The sequence below is a fragment of the Panicum virgatum genome, chromosome 5N (assembly GCF_016808335.1).
Source record: "Panicum virgatum strain AP13 chromosome 5N, P.virgatum_v5, whole genome shotgun sequence".
Lineage (NCBI taxonomy): Eukaryota > Viridiplantae > Streptophyta > Magnoliopsida > Poales > Poaceae > Panicum > Panicum virgatum.
In genome coordinates, this window is record NC_053149.1 from 69750114 (window position 1) to 69777954 (window position 27841).

At 47.1% G+C, this 27841-nt stretch overlaps 5 protein-coding genes across 5 annotated transcripts; 1 reads left to right on the forward strand and 4 right to left on the reverse strand.

Annotated features, from left to right (window-relative positions):
• Positions 1-8492: 8492 nt before the first annotated feature.
• LOC120673457 (flowering-promoting factor 1-like protein 2) lies at positions 8493-9415 on the forward strand. The gene has a single exon (XM_039954292.1). The coding sequence runs from the start codon at positions 8570-8572 to the stop codon at positions 8909-8911; it is 342 nt and encodes a 113-aa protein (XP_039810226.1). The 5' UTR covers positions 8493-8569; the 3' UTR covers positions 8912-9415.
• A 939-nt stretch (positions 9416-10354) lies between these two features.
• Positions 10355-11801, reverse strand: LOC120673456 (glutathione S-transferase 3-like). The gene is made up of 3 exons (XM_039954291.1): positions 11563-11801; positions 11438-11486; positions 10355-11041 (listed from the first exon to the last, which is right to left on the reverse strand). The coding sequence occupies exons 1-3, from the start codon at positions 11710-11712 to the stop codon at positions 10587-10589; spliced, it is 654 nt and encodes a 217-aa protein (XP_039810225.1). The 5' UTR covers positions 11713-11801; the 3' UTR covers positions 10355-10586.
• A 521-nt stretch (positions 11802-12322) lies between these two features.
• Positions 12323-15985, reverse strand: LOC120673663 (autophagy-related protein 18a-like). Its single transcript, XM_039954615.1, has 4 exons — positions 14961-15985; positions 13177-13378; positions 12747-12873; positions 12323-12655 (listed from the first exon to the last, which is right to left on the reverse strand). The coding sequence occupies exons 1-4, from the start codon at positions 15903-15905 to the stop codon at positions 12565-12567; spliced, it is 1365 nt and encodes a 454-aa protein (XP_039810549.1). The 5' UTR covers positions 15906-15985; the 3' UTR covers positions 12323-12564.
• A 2689-nt stretch (positions 15986-18674) lies between these two features.
• On the reverse strand, positions 18675-19930 carry LOC120675122 (protein SRC2-like). Its single transcript, XM_039956210.1, has 2 exons — positions 19889-19930; positions 18675-19453 (listed from the first exon to the last, which is right to left on the reverse strand). Exons 1-2 carry the CDS (start codon positions 19928-19930, stop codon positions 18881-18883), a joined length of 615 nt encoding a protein of 204 aa, XP_039812144.1. The 3' UTR covers positions 18675-18880.
• Positions 19931-20397: 467 nt separating this feature from the next.
• LOC120673913 (protein SRC2-like) lies at positions 20398-21739 on the reverse strand. Its single transcript, XM_039954955.1, has one exon. It carries the CDS (start codon positions 21652-21654, stop codon positions 20605-20607), a length of 1050 nt encoding a protein of 349 aa, XP_039810889.1. The 5' UTR covers positions 21655-21739; the 3' UTR covers positions 20398-20604.
• Between the last annotated feature and the right edge of the window lie 6102 nt (positions 21740-27841).

Below are 27841 nucleotides of genomic sequence, written 5' to 3' on the forward strand. Positions count from 1 at the left end.
AATCAGCTGAAAATTGATAAATGAGTAGTAATTCGTAGATAAATCCAAAAATAACAAATCCAGTTTTGTTGAGCTTCACATATGTAGATCTATGCAATAATCACGTACTATGACATGTTTTAATAGAAAGTTTTTGATGTAAATGCTTGGCTATGCTTTTTAGTGTGAAATTCATATCTTTACTCCACATATGTGAAGTTATCTTGCTTCAATTACCATGAAAATTTTATGATAGGCTATTCATGTGATGCTTGATCTGTGGTCAAAAAAAAATTATCTTCATTGGTGCATCTATGACTAAGTTATTTTTTTTAGGATATGAAGCGCCTCTGCTGCTTGCTTCCCATGAATGGTGCCATGGTCTACTCCTCTCCTAGCACGAGTTCCGCAGGATGAGATCACCACATAAGGGTACACTTCACCAAGCCGCACTTAGGGATATGCATATTGAACTGATGGTACCCTTGAGGAAGAGCCAGCGCCTCAAACGGATGGCGATGGCCGAGACCAGCCAGGCTGCTGCGACGGTGGTTTTGGGCAGGCACCATTGCCTCCAGGATGAGATGGTTGGTGGCAAAGAGGAGAATCCACGGCCAGGCTACAATACAGTCAGTAGTCCCACCAAGGTGAGTGCTGATGGATCTGCTGGTGGCTTCTTGGTTGTGAATTTTGTGGCTCAATTTGTTCGATAGGAGCTTGCACCTCCATAGCTTAGTAGTTAGTTCTGAGTTCTAACCATAGGTAATCAATGGTGATGAGGTAAATCTGAAGCTCATAGTGCATTGGTTTTGTGAACCGTAGCTACTGTCAAAGTTTCTAAAGAATTGCTTGTGTGGAATTGAGATAGCTCTTTGAATTATTGCTGGGTTTTTGCAGTTATATATCTTTTCATTTTTTGTTAGCAGCTGATTACCATTATCAAATAGAATGGGTCATCTTTCCTGGTTTCGCAGGAAAACAACGCTCCTAATTTTATCAATAGACTTATGTTTTACTTTATTTCCTTTCGATAACCTTTGAAATTGAAAGGATTTTGCTCTCATTGCAGAGCATTTGTGACATAGATCTATGACATTGAAGGTAATGTTTATGTTCCTGAAATGAGCAGGCCAACCCATGAACTATTTTTCCTAAACTGCTTCACTACATTGCATCGCAAACAAGACACCTCATTGTCATATCTGATAGTAAATTTGTTAACAAACTTTCAACCTAGAGGGCTGCACTGATTTTCTCCAAGCTCTCCGCAACAATCAAACCTTCATTGGGTTATCCTTATCGAGTAGTGTAAACTATAAAGATCACTCAGCATATTTGTATCAACTATTGAGTTAATACACATATTCAGTAATTCAATTATCTAGCTGATTTGACCCTTTCCTCACTTGACCCTCTGTGTTTGTTTTTAGATTTGTAGTTCGGTTGATATTCAATAGGCTATTCATGTGACGCTCGTGTAACTGCATTTATAATAGGCTATTCATTGGTGTATTTATGATAGTATATTCATGTGATGCTTGATCTGTGGTAAAAAAAATTCAGCTTCATTGGTGCATCTATGACTAAGTTGTTGATTTACCTAGGTTTGCGCTTGTTTTACAATTAATTTGAGTATGTGAAAAGGAAAATATGCTTCCAGTTCAGATTTCAGTTCTTCTCTGACAAGTGGAGTGAGTGCCACTGAGTTGTTATACTTCAGTTACCTAAATTCAAAGATGATTTCAGTCAACAGTCTAATGCAAACACAGTTAAAGGGACAACTGATGCACAAGAGACAATTTTTTTTCTCCTATAGGCCCCACTGGATCCAATAGGCAGTCATCTTGCCTTTTTAATTGCGTATTATGATAGGTGGTTCACATATATCAAGCGCCCCCGGGTATGAATAGCAAAGAACGAGCAATACAAAAAATATCTTTACCCATAAAATTTCCTGGCTAGAGTTCATTTGCTATGTAGTGCAATCGAGTCTAAGCATAGTGGCATTTGTGTGCTAAGCACATCAGCATTCTCAACATGGATAGTATCGTGCTAATATCCAAAATTCATATATCGAAAGCTATTAGTTCTTCTCATTTTGCAATTACATCAAACTTCTGTCTACCTATACTCCTCCCTCCAAAATAAATAGTTTTACCCCCTTCTTTTTCCATAATAAATATAGCCAAAAAATACCATTTTGACACCAAAAATAATATCTTACTTAAATAATACATTCATAACAATGGGATATAAATTATGACACCTATGCAAAAATAACAGAGTCTCGAAATTGTCTTATCTAGACTGCTTTAAAAAAATGTGCATACGATAAAGTCTATGCTAACTACTAGTACTATGATAAAAGGTACTGCGCGGCGAGACCGCGCGCCTTTCTAGTTAACATCGATACACGCAGCATGCATGCATGGACAGATTCATATCTAATCCTCGTGTAATATCCACATTTGTGTGCAAGTGCAGTCATCAAAAGGTATTTGCAGGGCGAGACTTTTTAGATACGTGTGCTCACAGAGAGTCAACAAAGAATGGAGGACACGCTTGGGAACAAAAAAAAATGTTATGTTCAGACAAAGACAAGTACACATGCATGCAATTTTTCCTTGGCACGCAATGGTCTTAGCTTGACAATCCTATATAAACGCCAACCATATCACATCTCATCGCTCTTGTCCGCGCATGCTCTTCTCCTAAAAAAAACAATAGCACCGAGAAACGAAAACAAAAAATGCGTCCCTATCCCTTGTACGCTTTCAGCACCTTAACTTTTTCATACTATTATTACTGCGTGTATAGTCAAATTTTGACGTCTGCAGCTTCCCTGTCTCCTTCGCGTGTACCCATCCGTATCCCCGCACACGTGGAATCCATCGGTTCGCTCCCCTCCAGGAGCTCGGCCCTCTGTTTTTTATGGTGCTATCCCACGCCGCGAATCCGAGAGATAACGGAGCCGAGAAATTAACGGAGGGAAAAAAAGCTCCAAAACCTCCAAACTCATCGAGCCTTGCGAGATAGAATATCATGTTGCCCAAATTGACACCTCCCAGCTCGATGTCCCACCACGGTGATCTCAGTTCGACGCAAGTGACAAGCAAATGCTGAAATTGATCTCCCCGCCCCCAAAATTGAGATCTCATGCAGATGCAGCAACAATCGAACTTCTCGCCGTCCAAAACAAGAACCCACATAACCAGGATCGTGGCCTCTCAAATTGAAATCCCGCCGCCGGAATCAAAGGTCCTAGCCACCCACCAAAATCAGCTCTCACCACTGAGCTTGGGCATGCTGCTGCCCAAATCGAATCTCTTGCCGAATGTGAAGCTCACCACAAACCGAATCTGACTTCGTGCCTCCAGCTCCAAGGTCCAAGCCTTAGCTTATTGCCGCAAAATTGAGCTACTCCATAGGGCACACAAGCAGATAATGGAGATTCGGCGAGATTAGAACGGAGACGGGGGATAATCCCAACTTCAAGCAGAGAAAAGAAAATATTAGAACTGGGACAGCCGAACGGGATGACGGCCGCGGTTTCCGTTATCTCGCGGCGTGGGACTAGAGATCTAAAAAAACGAATCGCTAAGCTCCTGGAGGAAGCGGATGGGTTCCACGTGGCGGGGATACGGATGGGTACACGCGAAGGAGGCAGGGAAGCTGCAAAACAAGCAAAAGCGAAGGTGACTCGTTGAAGGAGACGGCACTACTAACAATTACAAATACAAACACAAAGAGCGCAAGCAAATAGCATTCAGCGACATGACCCTCCCTCCCCTTGGAGTGAGCTGAGTCTGTTGCCGAGATTCCTTGCCCTCCCACAGAAGTGTTCTAGCGTTGCGGCCAAGTAGTGGCCAGCTTCGTCACGCCAGATAACCAAACCACTGCATGGCCGCCGCTTTTGTAGTTTTTTTTCTCTCCCTTTGTTTGAGCAGAAGCTTAAAGCTTTTGTACGAGCTGTTTTGTTAATGTTTTATTTGCCCGGCCTAGCCGTGCCAAAGAACTGAAGGGTGGTTTTGTTTTGCCTCGTCAGAAAGCCGATAGAAAGTCGATCGGCGAGGGTGTGGCGACGCCTTTACTTTGTTTGCATGGAGGAGCGGAAGAAAGCATCGATTCCAGGAGGCGACGAGCGAGCTATAGCCTTTTTTTTTTTGACAACGCTTGCTGGTTGTCCGTGGGGGTACGGTGTTTAAACCCCAATCAATCTCGCTTTACATAAGCCATCATTAGGCGCAAATTGATGCTCGATCGGCCCCATTTGCAAAAGCTGAATTCTGGAGTGATCTGGAATTGGTATTGTTTTTGCAGAAACGTGGACGGAGGAATACAATGCCCTGCTGTGCTCCTAAAATATGACTCTGTTCGGTTATCGATGCGTTGTGTTGGTCAATTGGCAAAGTTTCTGTTAGGCTATCACGTACTAGCTGCGCTGCGGAAAGTTTTTTTTATTTGAAAAACACTACTTCATCCATTTCAAATTATTAGTTGTTTTAATTTTTTCTAAAGATATAAATTTTTATTATGCACCTAGATATAATAATATATATCTAATCTAGAAAAACTAAAACGACCGATAATTTGGACGAACCCAGATTCAATCTCGGCATGGCACGGGGTAGTGAATAAAAAAAGAAAGACACTAGCTGCGGAAAGTGAAATGCGGATCATTTATATATGCCTATTAGTTTTAGACTATGAAAAGATTAGAAGCGGATTGTACTGAATCTGAAATGTGTCTTAGATAGTGGATTGTTACTGATCACCACAAGATCAGAGAAGATTGAGCACGCCGAGATTAAGCATTGATCGGCGTACGTTGGGTTGGACCCCGAAAATTCAACGAACAACTGTAGAAATAGACGTGTTGCGAGGACTTGGGACTTGGGAGGGACGTCAAGAGATTGTGACATCCAAACCATGCATTTCCTTGCGGCGCTCCGAGTCCAAAGAAAAGGAAAAGGAGACTCTTGACCCTCGAGCACCGTCGATTTTTAACAAGCCGCTTGATGAGTTGGAAAGATTTTTTTTTCGAATAAGGGACTTGGGAAATATCCTGAAGCATAGCTTTGCAAGCAAGACGATTAAGGTCCTTGAGCTGCTAGCTACTCCCTCCGTTTCAAATTATAAGTCATTTCAAGAATTTTGAAGAGTCAATTTTTTTCAAGTTGACTAAATTTATATAACAAAATAATAATATTTATGATATCAATTAAGTATCATTAGATTCTTTGTTAGCTATATATTTTCATAGTATACCTATTTGATGTCATAAATCTTTGTGTTTCTCTTTATAATTTTGGTCAAACTTTGAGATGGTTTGACCCTCCAAGATTTCTGGAAAGACTTATAATTTGAAAATTTGGAACGGAGGGAGTAGTTATGTACGATCCTTAAAGCGCCAAACAGCTTCCCAAACAATCAAGACCAGAGATCTTGCGTCAGCAACCACACGGATTCTATCTAGCAACCATTTCGATCGACGCATATCTGTTGGCTCTCAAGATTCTCCGTTCCTGTCACGAACACGGTGACGCTTCTTCCAAGAAAGATGCCGGATCACAGCAGCCCGGCACTGGCATGGGCGTCCCTTGGCCGAGTTTCCTCCTCCTCTCGCCTTCCTCCTACATATCCTCCCATAACCACAAACAAAAGCTCCCTCCTCCTGGCTTTAGCTGTAAAAGCGGGAGAGACACCACAGACAGCGACGGCACGGACGGACCTCTAGCTGCACGCTCGCGAAAGTAATGCAAATTAAAGGAAGCGGCAGTGGGGTGGGGTGGGGACGACGCGCTCGAGGAAAAGCGACGAGATGAGAGGGCGAGAGGTGGTGATGGTCAGGCAGGCACGCACAGACCGCCATTTCTCCATGCTTGTGGCAAGCGGTTTGCGTCGCCGTCGCCGTCGTCGTCTTTAGGTTTTGTCCCGGAGGGAGGGAGGGAGGAATATGGCCGCCAGCGCCAGCCCATGGCTCTGATGGCCATGACGTTTGACGTGGTGTTGAGCTGGGACGGGCACGTATGCGGCGGCGGCGGTGATGGAAAAGGGAGGTGATTAGGATTGGAATGGCTACTACTTCTTTAGGATTCCTTTTTTATATTGGGAGGAAAGGAAAGCAGAGGCTACTACTGCCGCTGCTGCCTCGAGAATGATGCAACAACATCAAGTCGGCGGCATAGGCCCGTCCGTCCTATAAAAGTGACGGTAGGCCCCTCCCACGAAGTCAAGTAGGCCCATTTAGGTATAACACCTGCTCCAGCCCAGCCGACCAGCGTGGGCTGATGGGCTCCCTATGTGCAAATCCTTTCCGAACGGCGCGCTGTTGACGAGGGGCAATAGAGTACTATATCAAAAGAAGAAGAAAATTAGGTGCAGAGCAGTGCAGTGCAGTGCATGCATGCATATTCTCCGCGGCAACCTGAGAGGCTGAGACCGCACACGTACGCAGGCAAAGCATTCTTTTTTTTTTCCAGGCCTCCAGGGCAGGAGGGGACACACACTATTGTGGGCGTGCAGCGAGCCAGTGAGCATCTGGATCGTCACACGGATGGCCGCGCTTGCGGGGGTCGATAGCTAGCTAATCAGGAATCGCGTCGACAGATAAGATAGGGAGCTAGAGACAGAGAATGGGGAAGATGCATGGCCGGGGGATCGGATTTGTTCTTAAATTTGTTCTTTATTTATTTCGAATGCCCCATCCCTATCCCTATCCCTATCCCTGGGTGGTGGTACATATTCACCCACGTCGTTTTCGCCAATCATCACAGCGCCGCTAGCCCGTCTTAATTATATATGCCTGCGAACGTACATGGTGATACGCTCACTGTTGGTGAATTCTGGTGATCTTGGCATCTTGCATTGCGAGCCTTGATTCATTATTCTCGCCCATGGGAGTAACATCATCAATTACATCAATGCTAGCCTCTGCCACCTGCATGCATGCTGACCGAGTTCTGATCGCCCCGGCGACCTTCCTTGACGCCGACCGCCGGCCGGCCTCCGGCGCATGCAGAGCGAAGCGGCCGGCGGCAGCAGGTGGGCAATCATGGATGGATCACCGAGAGGCCGCGCCAGCAGGCATCCAGACACCACAGGCAGCGCGGTAGGCGGGCATCCAGATAATAACGAGGTGCACGGTGCCGATTCGCTTGGTTGCCAAAGAAATGGGCGAGCCATCCAGCATGGGATCGGATCCTAATAATAAGTTTGCTTTTTGCACCAGCCTTATAATATATATTTTCATCTCAATATCTCATATCAATCGATCGATCGATCCATCGCGGTCGCCATCTTCTCCAGCTCCGGCCGGCCGCCTCATTGGCTAGGGCTCTCGCTCATCAAGAGATGATCGGCTGGCATAGAGAGAGAGAGAGATGAGACCAGGACTGGATGAGACGACGATAGGGGGGAATTCGATTTTGCATCGATCGATTTGTTTTCGCTGTCACCCGTGACGCATGCATTATCGATCGGCATCGGCTGCAATCCATCGGCGGCGAATGGATGCTTCCGGCCATATGCGATGAGGCGCGCCTGGCCTGCCAGCTAGCCGCGCTAGGTGCGTGGGTGTGGGAACCTAGCTAGCTTCGTGGATCGAGGATTGGATTCCATGGACATCACTGTTCTCCGCACTGTGCACGCATGGCATCATCCATCCATCCCTGCTGGCTGCTGCTGCCCCATTCGTCCATCAAATCTTTGCATTCGTATTTTCATGGATTTACACGATCAGCGAGAGAGCGTACACAACCTAGGTCTTGTTTAGATCACTTTGTATTTTGCATTTTTACATTTTTAGAAGAAAATCTTCAACATTTGAAGTATTAAATGTAGACTAATCAGAAAACTAATTACAGCTTTTGTCTGTAAACTACGAGACGAATCTAATGAGTCTAATTAATTCACCATTAGAGATGTTTACTGTAGCAATTTAGCGTCTAATCACGTTCTAATTAGACTCATTAGATTCGTCTTGCGATTTACAGTCCATCTTTGTAATGCGATTTATTTTTTAACTATATTTAGTAGTCCATGCAAGTGATTTACAAAAATTTTGCATTTTGGGTTTTGGGATAGCCGGGAATATAATGGGATTCCGTTGTTGTATTGTTTTGTGTTGTTTAGGTAGGCACAGGATCTGACAAGGACACTGCCAAACCTACATACTGAGATCTACGTAAAGCCTGTAGCTCGTAAATCATGACGATGGCAATATGAATCTAGCAGATCGTCGAGACGACAATGCCTCGCCATTGGGGGTGACCATGCACAGCCGCAGGCACGGATTCTCTTTCCATCCCCATGGCAACCAATCCTTACCCGGCCGGAGCTCTGAAGCCTCCCGGACCGTCCATTCTTGATCGCCGGGGCCCCGCCGGGACGGCCGGCGCAGCGCGCAAAGTACGGTTCGCGCACATATACCGCGCCCGGGCGGGCCGGCCGGTCGGTCGAATCCACCCGTCCGTCCACAGCGCCCGCCCTTGTATTATTTATAGCCGCTCGCCCAGCACACCCTCCTCCGCATCCCAACCCCCGCCGGCCGGCCGCCGCCTGCAAATTACAAGACAGCCAGCAGAGAAGCATGTCGGGCGTGTGGGTGTTCCGGAACGGCGTGGTGCGGCTGGTGGAGAACCCGACGTCGGGGGCGGCGGCGGCGGCGTCGGGGAAGCGCAAGGCGCTGCTGCACACGCCGTCCGGGGAGGTGGTCTCCTCCTACGCCTCGCTGGAGCGCAAGCTGGCGGCGCTGGGGTGGGAGCGCTACTACGCCGGCGGCGGCTGCGGCGACGGGATGCTGCTGCAGTACCACAAGCGCACCTCCGTGGACCTCATCTCGCTGCCCAAGGACTTCGCCCACTTCGGCTCCGTCCACATGTACGACATCGTCATCAAGAACCGCGACGCCTTCCGCGTCATCGACGCCTAGGATCGATGATGATGCCCATATAGCTACTACTTCTTGCTGCTCGCTTGATCGCTCGCTTGCATCATCATCATCTTCATCGTCGGTCATCGAGCTAGCCTTCTTGCATCTACATATCTAATTAAGCTAGTGTGTACGTCTGATCGATAGATCATCAGTTTGTACGTTCGTTCGTACATATGTATGCAATCTTTCACGTATACGTGTAGTGTACGCGCGCGGCTTGCCGACGTATATTTGTACGCGCCTGCATATAGGGAGTAGTCATTGATTTGGTTGCCGTGGTCTCCTCCTACGCGTGTGCATCCAGTATGGTATGTAGTAGTACTGAGTTTTTTTTTTGTTTTCAAAATATAAGTATTACTGAGTTTTCAGTGGTTGTTTTCTTTTTCCCTGCCTTGCATCTCATCGTGCGTGCAAGTGTCGACTGAACCTACGTGTGGAATCATCCGTTCTTGCGATGTTTCTTTGTCACCTTTCAATTTTTCTATAAAAAAAAGAGTGTTTCGATGGTACTGACTCAAGATTTGTGTTCAGTCTCATGGGTTGTGAAAGCTTAGTCAGTTGTTTCTCTCAAGAAAAAGAATTATTCAGTTACTAAATAGTTTTTTAGGTCAGTTACTGAAGAGTTTTAGGGACGATGCTTCACTGTCCATTAGATCTTGTTATTAGGCTGGTATGCATAGCATTGTAGAAGCAGTATGTATCATTGCATTAAGAAGAAATAGAATGTCAAAAGTTTCAACGCGGGCCATAAGAGTATCGTATGGCTATTGTAAAGTAGCCATGGCGTCGATCGTTCATGAGTGCACAGGACAGGATACAGCTAAGCCCATGGGAACACGAACACCAGAGAATATACGTTGCTAACTTGCTGTCCTCACGTTTCCTCTGCTTTCGCCTTTCGGACATTTTTTTTTACCTCTAACATTGGCATCATATCGTTCATCAAACGTTTCTGCAGAAGCCGTGCGAAATGGTAAATGGTTCAAATGTCGTTGGCATTGACTGAAGGCCGAGCTCTCTAAATCTTCTTTAATTTTCTTCGAGCCCAACAGCAGCACTGACAAATGTGCAAAGATTTGCGAGGCGGCGTGATTCAACTGTGGCGTATTGTGCCGTTCTGTTTTTTATTTAGTCGCTTGTAAGTGATCAAGGCTGGAACTCATCCATATTCTAAAAAAATCAGAAGAAATGGCCCAACACTATTGTTTTCCTTTCTAATTACCCACCAAGCTCGGCGGCGGGTCGGCAGCCCAAGTATCTACAGGCCCAAAAGGCTGGAGTCCTAGGCACGGGCCCGGGGGATTAGTACGAGCGCGATGTTTTTTTTCTTTACTTTTTTTTAAAAAGACCTTTTTCTTTTTGGGGTCTCCCGAAGACCCAAACGCAGGCAGCTCAAATTCATCTAGGAGAAAAGGGAAAACGAGCGATCAACGGTAAGGGGGCAAAAAGGCGCTCATCGAAGTTCACAAATGATCAACTCTACAATACCTGGCATACTGCTAATCACACGAACAATTACTGGAAGCCAGCACGAAGAGAATAATATAAAGTGAGGAGCAAAGGCAAATTCATCACATATATAATTGAGCACATCCAACGCGCAGTTGTTATTTATTCAACGGATCTACGGTACCAAAGCTAAGCTTTTGTGAGTCGACGCGGGCGCGTGAGCTCATGCGGACGGGAGCGGCGGCAAGGGGATGGCGGCGACGGTCTTCTTGAAGGCGGGGCGGGCGGCGATGTCCTCCCACCAGGCCTTGACGTGGGGCCTCTCGTCGACGAGGCCCGCCTTGGGGGTCTTGCTGAGGCAGAAGAGGTAGGACATGTGGTTGGCGTCGGCGAGCGAGAACTGGTCGCCGGCGAGGTACTTGTTGCCGGCGAGGTGCGCCTCGTAGACGTCGAGCACCTTGGCGAGCTGGTGCGCGTGCTTGTCGACCACCACGGGGTCCGGGGCGCCGCCCAGGAGCGGCTTGACGAGGAGCTGGAACACCAGCGGCGACACGTTGGGGTAGAAGTGGTGCGACTCGACCTCCAGCCACACCTCCAGCTTCGCCGACGGCGTCGGGAGGAGGTCGGGGCCCTCCGACTTGTACTTGGAAGCGATGTACCGGTTGATCGCCCGGGACTCTGCGATGCAAATTTCAAGCGCTCGCTCCGTCAGAATTTCAGATTCAGCAGGGCTTTTGGTGACTCGATTCGATGCAGGCGTCAGGTCAACAAAGGTTGGGAGTTGGGACAGTAAGATGAATTCGGTCTCATTTCGACCAATTTTTCACCAGACAGATGGAATCATCAAAGTACTAGTAGTCAACTAGCAAGCATTAGGCTCATTTTTTTAAAAAATAATCACGGAACTAGTAGTAAGGTACAACGGAGATACTGTTCCTAGATCAGGATCTAGTGGTTCATTTGAAATGGCGAGTGTGAGCTGATAATAATCATTAATCAATTGCGAGGGGGAACTATCAACTACTAGTAAACAACTGAGCGGTGAACGAGCAGCGATGTCCGTCAGTTACATACCGTAGAGAACTTCATCTCCGTCCTCCAGCGCAGGGATCTGGCCGAAAGGCTGCGAGGAGGGAACAACAGCACATGAGGATCTGGCCGAAAAGCAACGGAAGCCGAATTGAAGGGAGCGGGCGTACGTTGAGGGCGAGGAATTCCGGGTTCTTGTGGGCGCCGGTGCGGAGGTCGACGGGGACGATCTCGAAGTCGAGGCCCTTCTCGTTGAGCACGGTGGCAACGCGTATCACGTTCGCCGACAGTGGCATCCCGTACAGCTTCCGCGGCGCCATCGCTCCTCTCTCTCTCTCTCTCTCTCTCTCTCTCTCTCTCTCTCTCTCTGCTGGGGAAAGGCAGAGCAAGTCGGTCAATTCTCACGCGTCCACACAGCGTGCTTCTTTATAGACACAACACAAGACAGCGGAGCGGAGGCGACGTGCCAGTCCGAGTGGCGCCCACGTCATTATCATCGACAGGCACGGAGCTGGCGCGATATTTCCTCAACTACCTCAATCTCAATCTGAACCGGTGTGAATTCTTCGGTATGCGGCGGGGAGGAAGCTGCCTGCGTCGACTTGATGGCGCACGGCGGCGTAGGTACGCGGCATGGCGCGCATGAATGGCAGAGAAGGAACTGGATCGGGGTCGTTGGGCGGATGCCGGATAATCGCCCAAGATTCACCGCTAGCACATGCCAAATTGCCAATCCACAGGACACAGGAGGGGCGAGGGGGAGAAGTCGCCACTGCTCATCTATCAAGGAGTCATCAAACAGGCGAAACATCACCCAAAACGATCAGTACATCGGTCACGAAACCGAACGCAGCGGAAAAACGTGCAACGCCAGTTGATTTATTCGCCAAATGAACGTCAAAGTATTCGCCAGCAGAATAAGCTAGTAAATGTAGAAACAACGTTAGGCTATTTTATTCCCATTCATCATAACATCGAGATGCATTCTATTATTATGTTCATCTGCAGAAGGGTGTTTTTGACCCTCACACAGAACATACTCCGGAACCAACAAGATATATTTACAAATAAAATATGAGCTTCTGCTTAGCCCTCGGGTGAACGAGAGCGCACAAAGATACTGTACAATCCTGGTACAAGGGAGATTAATAGCTTATGATTACAGTATACTGCTACTGTTGATCCGATGGTTTTAGGAAATTGTAGCACTCCAGCTGCAACATTTCTCCTCCATTAACAGGGTCAAACTGGCATCTGTTGAAGCTGCAAAATCATGAACGAAAAATATCAAGCCCAAATCTGTAGATGCAAACTACAGCACTCAAGTGTTGAATGTTCAATTTCATGCCCGTACCTTCCATCCATACCAACAACTGCCACGGTATTCTTCTCGTGTCCAAATGCAACAATATACTGCTCACCCTCATGAAGCCTGAATTGAGCAACTGACCACTCTGAGTGGAAATATTTCGGCAACACACCTGCCAATGATGGAAAATAAACAACTAAATATGAGGCCAATCAGGAAAGGAAAATTGGAAACAGCAAATACGCTTCAATATTGAGATAAAGATCTCATCCCAGGTAAGTATGGTATGCTAAGCTACACCCATAGTATCAAACAGAAACCACTTGAAGTGAACAGGTGTATTCTTTTCTCAAGAAAAGGAAAAAAAGGAAAGGAAACAATCTGGAAAACTATTTCACAGTAACCAAAAGGGAAACTATTTCAACACATGCTCGTTCTGAGTCGAGACATTTGAATGGATGGCTAGCCAACTTACCCTTGATGAAGGAAAGAGGAGGACTTATATGGGGAATTTCAGGCTCTGGAGCAGGCATGGGCTTATCATTGGCATTCGATCCCACATTGATCTTTAGATTGAACACATGAATTGTTCCTTTATCACTGGATACAGCCAAATACTGCAAATTATTTGAGAAAGCCAAGCTATATATTTCTGCTCTGTCGGCACCTCTCCTTACCTAAAACAGAAGAAAGCAGACACAATTAATAACCATATCCTCAGTAAAAATATGTACAGAACACGTCATAAGTTTGCCGATGCTTAAAACAAAAGCAAATTTAGAAGAACTAATACACAAAAGAGTAACATAAGTCGGTCATAGTTGCACAACGAGATTCATAAGTAGGAAACTTGATCAAGAAATGTAAAAATTAGAAGCAATTCGTGGTATTTAAAACAATATATAAAATCTAAACACTCGTACAAAAAACTTTGTTGGTGGATGCACGCATTCATTTTTTTTCTCAAACAGTAAACCCATTCTGAAGAGCACCAGATGTCACAATCACTTTCTCTTCACCACAAAATCAGTAACACCTAACTCTACCCTAGACACAACCTGCATTTTCCCTACACGCTACCATCAACACCACATCCAACCCTGACACCAAGGTAGAACCCAAAATCCTAGCCGTCTAATGTTGCATCACTGGGGTTGTTAGTTGTTTACAACATCATCTAGTCATACTTAAGTACTTAACTAGACGCATGCCACTACATCCACCACCAGTTTCAGCGGTGTCATTGCTCTTATTGCCATAATTTGGGCAGGTGGGATGCCCTTGGTGAAGGTTCTTCAAAATCTAGTGCTGAATGTGCAGTTTTGGAATATAAAGTGTTGGCAATTTTGGATTGATAAATTGATCTTGGAGAAAACAAAAATGTAGAGCTTCATGTCAGCGTTTGATTGCGAAGTTGTAAGTTCAGATACGTTAGAATGGAAATTCAATTTTTGGCTCATAGCATCAGTGGTGAGGTATATTTACTTCAAGGAATCAAGGCTAGTCGACTTAAAAAAAAACAAAAAGCATGTGAACCGACTCCCAAAGCTCTGAAGTGCTATAAGGGCAGCTGCAATCCTTAAATTTTCTAGCGTCAAGAAGAAGATTTTGCAGTACACAGAGTGTGACATCATAAAACAACCTTTCAGCAAAAGTCCTGTTCTACACCTATAACTTTCTAAGGTATAAGTTTAAGTAAATAAACATAATGGTGAAGGGCAATTGTACTAGAAAGATCCAGTTATCATTAACCGATTCAAATATGTGCAATTCAGAAATGTTCAAAGGGACTCATGAACTTCCCTCAAAGAAGCTACCAGTAGGCAATTTTCACCGCCCTCTCAAATTATATTCAGTCAATTAATTAAATCATGCATGCACCGGCAATCTGTAATCATTTCATGTTTGGTCACGATCAGACAAAGCAATGTTCTGTTTCTACAAACAACCTGTAAAGAACGTCAAGCTAGCTGTGAAGCCTGCAGTTACTACAAGACCATCACAGTAAAAACGATCCATGTGAGCCAACGCTATACCATGCTAGCAAAAAATGTAGCACAATTAAACATATCATAAACTTGCTAGAAAAAAGGCAGCACAATTAATATCATAAACTACTCCAAGTTTGCATCCAGCAGCTGATCAAAGACATGTTCTTACCTATTCACTTGACCAAAATCAGTTTTTGTGAATTTTGAAGTTTGCCAACAGGACTTGCATGTTACAGTTACATAAATGTTAATTGTTAAGAAAACTTACTTCCTGCAGAAGATTGCCCTCGGCAGCATTGTATATTCTGACCAGCGTTCCTTTGGTGCTAGCAGTGGCGATCAGCCTCCCATCCTGCGACAACGCAAAGCACGCAACACGGGAAGTGTGCGCATTGATAAACTTGGTCTTCCTTGCCCCATAGTGTTCCACCCTGACCTGCCCCTTCTGCGCACCAGGGCAAACCAGCACGATCGACCCAGGCTGTTGCGACACGGCGCAAAGGCCCTTGGGGTTGGGCGCGGTCTCAATCTGGTGCACGAGCTTAAGGTCGGCGAAGTTGTACACGAAAATTTTGTTCTCGAGGACCACTATGATGCGGTCGCGGCGCAGGCGGACTCCGCGGACTGGGGAGCGGAAGGAGAGCTCCCCGATGCAGCGGCTCTGGTGGTCGTCCCAGATCATGACCTTGTTGGGCGGGTAGTGGGGGTTGTCGCCGCCGCCGACGAGCGCGAGTATGTTGCAGCGGAAGAGCATCTCGACGACGCCGATGCCCCCTCCCCCGCTGCCGTCGCCCTCGGCGGCGAGGTCGCGGCGGAAGATCTCGCGGAAGGGGTCGCAGTTGTAGATGCGGAAGCCCGACTTGGTGCCCGCCGCGAAGCAGCCGTAGTCCTGGTTGAAGGAGATGTGGAGCAGGTCCATCGCGGCGGGGAACGGCCTCCCGGCCGCGCCCCCGGCGGGCGCGGGGGTGGGCGCGGAGGAGGCTGCCGACGAGACGGACGAGGAGTCATCGCTCTCGCTCTCCTCGTCGCCGGACGGGGTGGGCTCGATCGAGGTGGCGGGAGCCGGCGGCGGTGGCGTCTCCGGCTCCGACTCCGACTCCGGCTCCGGCTCCGGCGCCTCCTCCTGCTGCTGCTGCGGCAGTGGAGGCGGCGGTTCGTCGGGGACGGGGTTAGGGTTTGGTGGGGCCGGGGGGGCGGCGGCGGGCGTCGCCATGGGCGAGGGGCAGAACGGGCAGGGAGGTAGGGCTGCGGGAGGATTCGTGCCACGGGGGAAGCTCGGGCGGTGCGGGGGGCTAGCGATAGAGGTCGGGGTTGCGGTGGGGCAAGTGGGGCTGGAGGTAGGGTTTATTTACGGTGTTGCCATCGGAGTCGTCGAGGTGCCCTGGCCGTGTCGTGTCCGGTAGGCCGTGCGGGGAAGGCAGCTCATACTAGACCTGGGCAAACGTCGGGTCGGGTCGGGTTCGGGTCGGGTCAAGGTCGGGTCACGGGTCGCATAGGACGGCCCGCGCCTGACCCGTACCTATCACCGGGTCGGGTCGGGTTGGCCCGTGCACCCTGCGCGGGCGTGTCGGGTCGGGTTTTTTTCGGGTTGGGTCGGGTTTTTTGGCCTTTGGGTCGGGTTTTTCGGGTTGGGTCGGGTTTTGGGTCAAAAATCACGGCCCGTGCCCGGCCCGTTGATTGTTGCGGGTCAAAAAATACGGCCCGCGTCCACCCGCCACGTAGCTCGGGTCGGGTCGGGTCGGGTTTTTTTCGGGCGGGTTGGGTCGGGTTGTTCGGGTCGGGTGACCCATGCCCAGGTCTAGCTCATACCTTTCGTGGCGTAGGGGTACACGTCGCCGTGTATAATTGTTCGTCACTTCACACTTAGAGCAAGTTATGAGTGCGCCGACCGCCGGCTGGGAGGGAGGCGGCGATGGTGGCGGCCCGCCAGCTCAGCCAATAGCAACGCACGGAGTGCCTCTCCGCCGGCCTGAGCGGGCGCGGAGCGAGTCGCCCGCCTCCGTCTCTCTCCTCGGCCACGTCAGTTCCCAGCCCGTTTACCGCCGGTTATAATACATACTCTTATGAACAATATTAATTCGATCATGATTTCATGAATAATGACGGCAGGCGATTTGCGCCACAGTTGCCAGTGTAGGACCGGATCGCAATCGAGCCCGTGTTTACATGCAAAAATCAAAATTCCAATATTTTTTCCGAAATAAATCTAGACGAAATAAAAAACGCATTGCAACTGCTGACTGTAAATCGCGAGACGAATCTAATGAACCTAATTAGACCGTAATCAGATGCTAAATTGCTACAATAATGCTACAGTAAATAACCTCTAATGACGGATTAATTAGGCTCATTAGATTCGTCTCGCGATTTACAGACGAGTTTTGTAATTATTTTTGTGATTAGTCTATGTTTAATATTTCAAATGTAGAAAGATGTCTTTTCAAAAATTTTACTGAGCGCAACTAAACACGGCCGAGTCAATAGGATGGGGAAAAATGTGAACATTTATTTGGCCAGGTTTGGCTAGGAAGCGCGTCGCCATTCTATTCTAGTAGACCATTCGGCCAAGTTAGGTCATTGGTCTATCAACATCGAATCATCATTGTGGTGACCAATAATATTTTGCCATGTAAGGGTTTGTTTGGTTTCGGGGATTTTTTTTAAGTTTTTGGAATTTTTTAGTATTTAGAAGTATTAAATAAAAATTAATTATAAAACTAACTGCAGAACACTGGGGCTAAATTGTGAGACGAAGCTAATGAGATATATTAATTTATGATTAGCGGATGGTTATTGCAGCATCACTGTAGCAAATTATAAATTAATTAGGCTTATTAGATTCGTCTCGCGAATTAGCACACAGTTATTGTGATGTTAGATGTGGAAGTGGCACGAACGGTTGGGCCCGTAGGCTTTGCACATCGCTTTTTTTTTCTATGGGGAAGGGGAAGGTCGGTACCCACCGGCACCGAAATTCAAACTACAGGTAGTACCGCAGCTTGACTTTGTTAAAAAACAAAGATCGAAAATTTGCTTCACTTTGTTAAAAAAAGATCGAAATGTTATAGCTGACGCCAAAGTTCTGACATCGTGCAGAAGTGCTGATGCACACGTCAATTAAGGCATTGTTTAGATGTGAAAAGTCTTGGATGTAAAGCATTATAACACTTTCATTTGTATTTAGTAATTATTGTCCTGTAATTGATTAATTAGACTTAAAAGATTCGTCTCACAAATTATAGTTAAATTGTGTAATTAGTTATTTTATTTAGCTACATTTAATATTTCATGCGTTTAAAAATTCGATGTGATAGAGAATTTTGTAAAGTTTTGAAATTTCAAGTGCACCTAAACAAGACGTAAATTCACAATACCTGCGTTAATTAAATGTCGAGCGAGGTCAGGTCAGCCCCAGAGAACTGGGCGTTAATTAAATTCAGGAACCAGGTCAATGGAGATGCAGCGATTCTTATATATAAAAACAAAAATAAAAATGGAGATGCAGCAATCTGCAGGGGAGTTTGCAACACTGTAAGCGGTGTACTACGCCTACTCCGACCTCTGCGCAACACTGCATTCAAGCCATGCGGTGTACTACCGCCATTAAACTCCAGCAAATTGGATTGTCAAACGCAAAAAGCCGTAAACGTAAAAAAGTACAAAAGAATCTTACTAATTTAAAATACTAAATAAAGTCTATTTATAAATTTTTTTGCATGACTGGACTGTAAATCATGAGACAAATCTAACGAGCCTAATTAATCCATGATTGCAACAGTGATACTACAGTAACCATCCGCTAATTATTGATTAATCGTGGATTAATTAGCATCATTAGATTCGTCTCGCGATTTACAGCCCATCTGTGAAAAAAAATTTACAAATAGACTTCATTTATTACTTCAAATTACCTAGATTCCTTTGTAAAATTTTTTTTGCATTTACACCCATCAGATCTAAACAGGGCCTGAGGACATCAATCTACCAGAATCGCACAACTTCGAAATTTAAAATCGAAATTGCAATACATATACTGTCTCTGCAGCATCATATTTACATTACCATCGCATCAGGCAAGATGCATAATTTGATTTGGTCCTGAGACAATTAGGTAGTACTACAAACGAAACACATCACAAAGTCCAATGCAAAACAGAGGCCTCTGCTGTAGCATCAAGCCAGAAGGCTCTAGAAATCGAAGCCACCGTCGAAGCCGCCGCCGTCGTCGAACCCGGCGTCGTAGCCGGCATCGTACGCAGACGCGTCCGACATCATATCGCCGATCAGGAGCCCGCCGACGGCGCCTCCGAGCAGCCCGGCCCCGAGCCCCATCCCGAAGTTGTTCTTCTTCTTCTGCGGCTTCACGGCCTGCTGCTGGTACCCGTACCCGGCCTGCGGCGGGTACCCCCCGTACCCGGCTTGCGGCGGCGAGGGAGGGTACCCGTACCCGGCGGGCTGCTGCGGTGGGTAACCGTACCCGTACTGCGGCTGAGGAGCGGCGTAGGGCGCCGCGGTGCTGGGGCCGGCGGCAGGGTACGCAGTCACCGGCTCCCCGGCCTTAACCGGCTTGCCCGAGGCTGGCGGGTAGCCGGATGGGGGCGGGTAAGCGGTCGCTGGCGTATCGGTCTTGCCGGCGGGCGGATAGGCGGTGGGAGGCGGGTACGCGTCGGCCTTGGCTGCAGGCGGGTAGGTGGAGGGAGGCGGGTACGCGTCGGCCTTGCCTGCCGGCGGGTATGCGGAGGGAGGCGGGGTGTAGGCGGACTAGGAGGGGGCGGGGGCGGGGGCGTAGCCGGCGGCCGATTGGCCACTGTGCGCCCCCGATCCGGGGAGGAACTCCCCCTGTCTTAATATTTAGGTTCTGTTTGGTAGGGCTCCGACTATTTCAAAAACAGCTCTAGCTCCGGCTCCTCAGATGAAGCGGTTTATCTGGTGGAGTTGGAGCCGTTTTAGAAAATATTTGGCAAAACAGCTTCACTTGTTAGATTGATGTGTAAGCCGCGTGAAGCCACGATTTCATGGTTTCACCTTGCATGTGTAAGTCGCCGATGGCTTCAGAACCAGCTTCACGTGTGAAGCCGGTTACAAAACAAACGTTTGGGAGGGCTTCACCTGGAGCCGCTCGTGAAGCCGCTCCAGAAGCCCTCCCAAACGGGGCCTTACTCCGCCCTCCTTGTGTCTATAAAAAGAGAGGCGGACTCTATCTTCATCATCTTCTACTCTCTCGCTCTCTTCCTCCATGCACGCACATGCCCGCTCCCCGGAGCACGATATTGACAGTTGTCTCAATCACCTAGCAGAGATTTGAGAGTTTCCCTCCCTCTCTCGTGACCTCTCTCGCCTCGTTTAGATTTGAGAGTTTCCCTCCCTCTCTCGCCTCGCTTGTACACTTACTACAGGCACCCCCGGTGCAAAATAGTACAGTGCATTCGCACATCCTTTTGCTGGACGTACAGCCTGGCGGCCGGAACTAAGATAAACTCGTGCGTTCCTGTGTTACCTCTTACATCAACCATCCGGAGTGATTCTTGCATCAACCATCCGGAGTGAGAAATCACACAACACCATCCTAATTGGTGCCGGGGACCACCGGATGAGGATACCGACACATTCTCAAATGTGCTTCGCCAGCCGCCATTAAACTCCCGCAAATTAGACTGTCAACACAACACAACCAAGTGTTTGATTCAAACCAAAGACATCAATCGACCAGACTCGCACAACTTCGAAATTCAAAAACGAAATTGCAATTCATATACTGTCTCTGCAGCATCATATTTACATTACCATCGCATCAGACAAGATGCATAATTTGATTTGGTCCTGAGACAATTAGGTAGTACTACAAACGAAACACATCACAAAAGTCGAATGCAAATCAGAGGGCCTCTGCTGTAGTATCATGCCAGAAGCCTCTAGAAATCGAAGCCACCGTCGAAGCCGCCGCCGTCGTCGAACCCGGCATCGTACGCCGACGCGTCCGACATCATATCGCCGATCAGGAGCCCGCCGACGGCGCCTCCGAGCAGCCCGGCCCCGAGCCCCATCCCGAAGTTGTTCTTCTTCTTCTGCGGCTTCACGGCCTGCTGCTGGTACCCGTACCCGGCCTGCGGCGGGTACCCCCCGTACCCGGCTTGCGGCGGCGGGGGAGGGTACCCGTACCCGGCGGGCTGCTGCGGTGGGTAACCGTACCCGTACTGCGGCTGAGAAGCGGCGTAGGGCGCCGCGGTGCTGGGGCCGGCGGCAGGGTACGCAGTCACCGGCTCGCCGGCCTTAGCCGGCTTGCCCGAGGCTGGCGGGTAGCCGGATGGGGGCGGGTAAGCGGTCGGTGGCGCGTCGGTCTTGCCGGCGGGTGGATAGGCGGTGGGAGGAGGGTACGCGTCGGCCTTGGCCGCCGGCGGGTAGGCGGTGGGAGGCGGGGACGCGTCGGCCTTGGCTGCAGGCGGGTAGGCGGAGGGAGGCGGGTACGCGTCGGCCTTGCCTGCCGGCGGGTATGCGGAGGGAGGCTGGGTGTAGGCAGACTGGGCGGGGGCGGGGGCGTAGCCGGCGGCCGATTGGGTGACCTCGCCGAGCTTGTAGGAGAAGTTGAGGACTCCCTGTGGCTTGCCGGAGGAGATCTTGCGGACCTGGTAGGCGACGAACTTGGCGGGGACGGGGCCGTCGGGGGCGCCGGAGAGGAGCTCGGAGAGCGGGATGTGGACCTCGCCGACGTCGCGGTCGCCGAGGGCGCGCTCGGCGCGGAGGAGGACGTGGAGGGATCCGGCGCCGCTGGCCGGGACGTTGAATCGGAGCGTGGCGTTCCAGGTGGGGTTGCGGCCGCCGGTGCGGTCGGCCTGGATCCGCTGCCGCGAGCGGGGGTCGCCGGAGAGGGAGACGACGGCGTAGACCTCCATCTTGGAGAGCAGGTTCACCTCCTTGAGATCCTTGGCCGAGATCTGCGTCAGCTCCAGCGTCCTCGTCGCCATGGCTGCGGACGTTTCGGTGGAGAGAGAGGGGAGAGAGTCTAAGATGGATTGGTTCTTCTGAAAAATGAGATCCTTGGGGATTGTTTATACCCGAGAGGGGATCGGAGGAAGTTGCCTGGACATTTCTTGGACGCGCATCCTTCGCTTTGTCCATGACGGATGGGACTAAGAACCGAGTGGGACCGTTTGTCAGTGGATATGCTTGGTGGGGTGTAGGTCCATATAGAACGCGCGTTTGGGGCAGGTGGGTTTACATACACGCGGAAGTCATTAGCGTGGCATCTATGACACGTGGTCCCACGGGCAGTCTGGGTTCACACGACAGTGGGCCGGTCGGTGTAGGCTCCGAATCTCCTGCTCTCCTACGCGCGGATCAGCCGCAAAGGCAACGGATGGAGGCGCCCGGCCCATGGACCGTTTCTTTGCTCGGGGGTGCAGTGGGATCCGCGTTGTCAGTGAGCACCAGCTCGTAGGGCCTGCCCACGAACGACACGCCTCGTTGGGTGCTTCGAGTGGTGGAGATTTTCTGCGGCGTTGACCGGCACCGTGTGGTGTCGCTCGCAGCGTATTTCGGCCGTCAGTGGCGGCAGGCGACGATTCTCTTCGAGGCCACGGAAGAAGGAGGGGAATGGCTGAGTAGGGCATCGCCGTAAGCCTGAAGGAAGCTCTCTACGCGTGAACGACGCTGCTCATCCGTTGATGTGGCTTTCTTCCTCAGTTCCTCTGAATAGATGCATATTCCCCTTTCTCGTGACTTCATTGTTTTTCTTTTGAAGAAATGACTTCATTGTTGCCATATTGCTTTTTCCAGCGTCATCGAGTGGTGAAAATTTTCTTACAAACCACTCGGATGATGGTAGGATGGCTATATCTAGTTCTGAGTATTTTTACCATTTGAACTGTATAATACGTTTTGTCCTATCCCGAAACTTATCATTTTCCACGGCCTAGCTCGTGAAATTTTTTGGATTCGGCTACTGTAGCACTTTCATTGTTATTTGACATTTAGTGTCCAAACATGAACTAATTAGGCTTAAAAGATTCGTCTCGCCATTTACAGTTGAACTGTCTAATTAATTATTTTTTCAACTGTATTTAATGCTCCATGCATGTGTTCGAAGATTCGATGTGATGGGTACTGTATGAAAATTTTTGGAAACTAAGCAGGGCCTAAAACCATGTGTTACTTTCACGATGACAGGCTTTTGTCTTTAGTCATGGTATTGCTCTTTTGCTTCTGCCAAAAAAAATTTCCCTTTCTCGTGACTTCATTTTTTTTTTTAAGAAATGACTTCATTGTTGGCATTGTTTTTTCCAGCGTCATCGAGTGGTGAAAATTTTCTTACAAACAACTCGGATGATCGTAGGATGGCTATATGTAGTTCTGAGTATTTTTACCATTTGAACTGTATAATACGTTTTGTCCTATCCGGAAACTTATCATTTGCCACTAAAACCATGTGTTACTTTCACGATGATAGACTTTTGTCTTTAGTCATGGTGTTGCTCTTTTGCTTTTGCCAAAACTTTTTTCGTCTAAGGCGTTGTGCAATTTTTGTACCGCCTACTTGAGCATCCAACCTGTGAATGCTGAGGCTGGAACTACCCATAATCTAAAGAAGATTGATATGTATCTATTGATATTTAGACCAATTAAAATCCGAAACTATGTATCTTCTTCAAGCAACCTTTTTTCCCTCTCTGATATCCAAGGAAGGGCATGTAAGTGAAGAGTTGGTAAATAGACTTGAAAATTCACTTGGAATTGCGACTTAATGCAGTAGGAAATAACGTTTGCATGTCTAAATATTGGCTTTGCTATTTTGGACACTAAATTTTTGTCTTATTAGTTAGTGGTATAATCGTCCTTAGAAACGAACATCTTCACTTACATGCCCTTCCTTTCGGAATGGTAAGGACGTGAAAAAGTTGACGGAATGGTAACTTTCTAAATAAAGGGATCTTTTGCTAGTATTAATCTGTACTGGGACATTTTGATGGTAAATTTATGAAACCAACATCTTTCGGTGTCACAGATCCAATTTTACCATTGATATTTTACAAGCATATGTTATGCTATCCTCTTCTTTCCAATTTATACGAATCACGTGGTTGATATTATATATACCAACTTACCATGGTTGCTGTCTTGTTAGGAACTCACCTTGCTAATGTTTTGGATTGTTTGGGTGGATTCAAATGAGTTATATTATCTAATGGGGTGGGGTGGAGTGAGTTCTATGTAAATATAGTAAATATAGATTGGAGTGGAGTGGGGTGGGCTGAAATGGATTCTTTATGCAAAACAGTATGATTATATATAAAGGTCGGTCCTGTAAGAGCCAGACATTAAAAATAAAATCTCGCGTTTATATTATTAAATTTTATCGAAATTGACTGAAATTTATTGAAGATGGCTTAGTATGACTAGCAGATACTTTATGCAAATCAATGTAACTAGAATTACACGTGGGTCCCATATCATGAGCCGGACCCTAAAAATAAAATCTCGCGTTCACACTATAAAATTTTATCGAACTTGACTGAAATTTGTTGGAGATGACTCAGTATGACTAGGAGCTACTCTGTGCAAAGCAGCGTGCTTTGAATTATACGTGGGTCCCACGTCAAGAGCCGGACCCTAAAAATAAAACCTCGCGTTCACACTATAAAATTTTATCGAAATTGACTGAGGGCGCGTTTAGTTCCCAAATTTTTTTGGGGAAAAATACTGTAGCAATTTTCAACCGAAGATTAGGAGGGCTAAATATGATCTAATTGTAAATCTAATTACACGGATGGACGGGAAATCGCGAGACGAATCTATTAAGCCTAATTAATCCATCATTAGAGATTGATTACTGTAGCACGATATTGTCTAATCATTGCATAATTAGGTTCATTAGATTCGTCTCGCGATTTTGCCCAGGGTTGTGGAATGGGTTTTGTTAGCTATCCACATTTAACACTCCTAATTAGTGATTAAACGTTCAAAGTTACTGCAGCACAAGAAAATTTTTGGAAACTAAACGGGCCCTGAAATTTGTTAGAGATGGCTCGGTATGACTAGCATCTACTATGTGCAAAGCAGCGTGGCTAGAATTATACGTGGGTCCCACGTCAAGAGCCGGACCTTAGAAATAAAACATCGCGTTCACACTATAAAATTTTATCGAAATTAACTGAAATTTGTTGGAGATGACTCGGTATGACTAGCAGCTACTTTGTGCAAAACAGTGTGGCTAGAATTATACGTGGGTCCCATGTCAAGAGTTGGACGCTAGAAATAAAACATCGCGTTCACACTATAAAATTTTATCGAAATTGACTGAAATTTGTTGGAGATGACTCGGTATAACTGACGGCTACTCTGTGTAAAACGGTGTGGCAAAATCTACACTTTAATTTGTTGTTTGGGAAATGAGTTTTTATTGGGTTGTAACCATAGTTTGGCTAATAGTTTATTACATCTTGACCTGAAATGTTTGGGTTGGATTGGTTTGTGGTGGTGGTTTGGAGTGGTGTGGGTAATATTAATTTCTCTAATGAGAATGAATTGGTGTGTGTATAGTCTGGTTTCCAACCCATTTGCAGGGTGGAACACGTCATGTCCACTAAAAAGCATCTGCAACATATGTTCTTATATTTCTTATGTGAAGAAATAATAACATATGACAAATTTTCCTTGAAGGGAGTTCGCTGAGTAGTTTTAGTAGACGCCTAGTTGCGGCTTTGATTCATTTACCTCTCTATAAGACTACTAGGATGGATGCCCGCGCGACACGCGTGTGCTATATTTTATTAATAATAATAATAATAAAATTTTTGATATAATAGGAGAATTCTTATTTATAATCATAGTAGAGTGCACGTACCGCAAAAGTTCTAAAAAAAACTTTGAAATCAAAATTTTATAAATAAATGATAGTTTTATTTTCGTAGCAAAGGTGTATACGGATTATATAGCAAAGATATACACGGGGCATGGAAAGACAATCTTCATAGAAACAAATAGAATACATGGGTAAAATTAAACATCTTGATCATAAAATAAGTTGTGAAATTGACAATTAATTGCTAGTGTATATTTACATATATGTATCTACAGGAGAACAAATTTCAGTTACTAAAACAGTGATAGTTGCCTATACAAATATTTCACTGGTATTTTTCAATATCACAAAAAAATTGCCAAGACTCGGAAAAATAAATGAATAGCTCTTATGAACATCTGCATAGCACTATGGCAGAGAGCACCAGACCCTCCCTCACTACTTTCTCCCTGTGCCTTCCATCCCTGAATCCCTGAGTAGACTCTCCACCTCCATATTATTAGCACGTGACACAGGCACATGTTTAAAGTTAAATTATTTAAAAATGATTAGATTATATCAAACTACTATTTGTGTCCTTTCAAAAAGATTGTTTCAACGCAGTCAACTATCATCAAAATCATCCATTGGTGTTCCATTGCTCACAATCTCATTGTCCCGTTGCGTCATTTTCTGTATTAGTTTGGTTCAGCAAGGATGTCACACCTACAGTGAAGACATTTGAGTCAGCAACTTCATAATCTGATATATTTGAGATTTTATTGGAAGGACAAGGTACCTGCTGGTTTGATATTGTTGTTAGAACTGCACTTGGCATTTTTCTAATGGCAGGCTTTCCTCCTCTTACTATTAAGCTCTGTTTTCTTTTCTGCTAGCAAGCTTGCATGTATACACAGTGACAGTGGTAACACCTATAACCATGGACGATGCTTATATGCACAGCAAGACTAATCAAACAATTATAAAAATAATTCCAGACAAAATAGTACCATGGTTGTTCTCCTAGATATTAGATCCTTCACGATTTGGTCACTTTCAACGGTTGCAAGTGTTTGTGATGTCTCCAAGTGGGTGACGACCATCCATTGCAGGGGACCTACTATGTGATGTCTCCAAGTGGGTGACGATCATCCATTTCAGCAGTTGGCAGATTTATGTATCTGCAACGTAAATAGTCGTAGTTTAGAATTCATCATCCGTAATATCATATGGTTTAAAGCTTCGCACCCAACGCTTCCTGTTAAGAATAAATGAGTAGCATCGATGCCAAATTAATTCTAATAATCTATACTGATAGGCAAAATCGTGATTCAGTAGTATACACGGCAGCTCATACCCTCGTGATGTCCTGCGTTAGCATTAGCATGAGCAATAGGCCATCTGCAGTAGCATTAGCATTAGCATTAGCAATAGCAATAGCAATAGTACCATCTGCAGTAGATTTAAAAAGGGCTTCAGGTGGCAAGAAAACTAAACTGGGTCGTCAGCTAATTAAGAAACTCGTAACAAGATTGGTGTGCACAAAATCAGATAGACCTGGTTCATTCTCCTTGTTGCTTGCACTACATTTCTTCCTCTTATACGCATCACGACGCTTCCTGTTCCGTTCCTCTCTTTGAGCATCTGTCAACTGTCATAGAGGTTGAACGGACTCTATCCCGTTCTCTTCTATGATCACGTGCATCATTAACCATATCTGGGCCTGATACACGAGCATAATTGTGAGGTGATAAAAGAAGAGAAATCAAAAGGCGAATTATCAACGTCCGGAGTTGTGAACCGAATAACTAATAGTACCTTTGTTATTGTTGAGAGGACCCATCTGCACGCACAAGCATTCATCAGACAAATGCAGGCCCGTGAGATCGGTAAAACACCAGTAAGGTGGAAGGCATACAAAACATACGTCGTCAGACTGGCAGCTGCCCTAGAACTTGGAACACAGGTGACGGCGTGCAACGACGTGCTCCGGCGCGGGGACGGCGTGCGGAGAGCGCCTGCCCTAGAACGTGGAGCGCGGGTGACGGCAGTGAGACGGCGTGCTCCGGCCCGGCGCCGGCTTGCGGAGAGCTCGCCGGAGCGACGGAATGGCGACAGCGTGCTCGGCGGCGACAGGGCCGATGGGCCACGGGTGACGGCCGTGCGACGCCGTGCTCCGGCCCGGCGACAGCTTGCGGATAGCGCGCGCCGGCGTGCGGAGAGCACCGGGGACAGCCAGGGTTAACCAAAGCGGTCCGGCCCGGTTTGACCGGTTAGGGCCGGTACCAAACCGGGCCAAATTCAAAATTCAAATTTGAATTAAAAAAATGAAAAAATTCCTAAAAACACTTCAAGGTGCGACGAATCTAATGGTG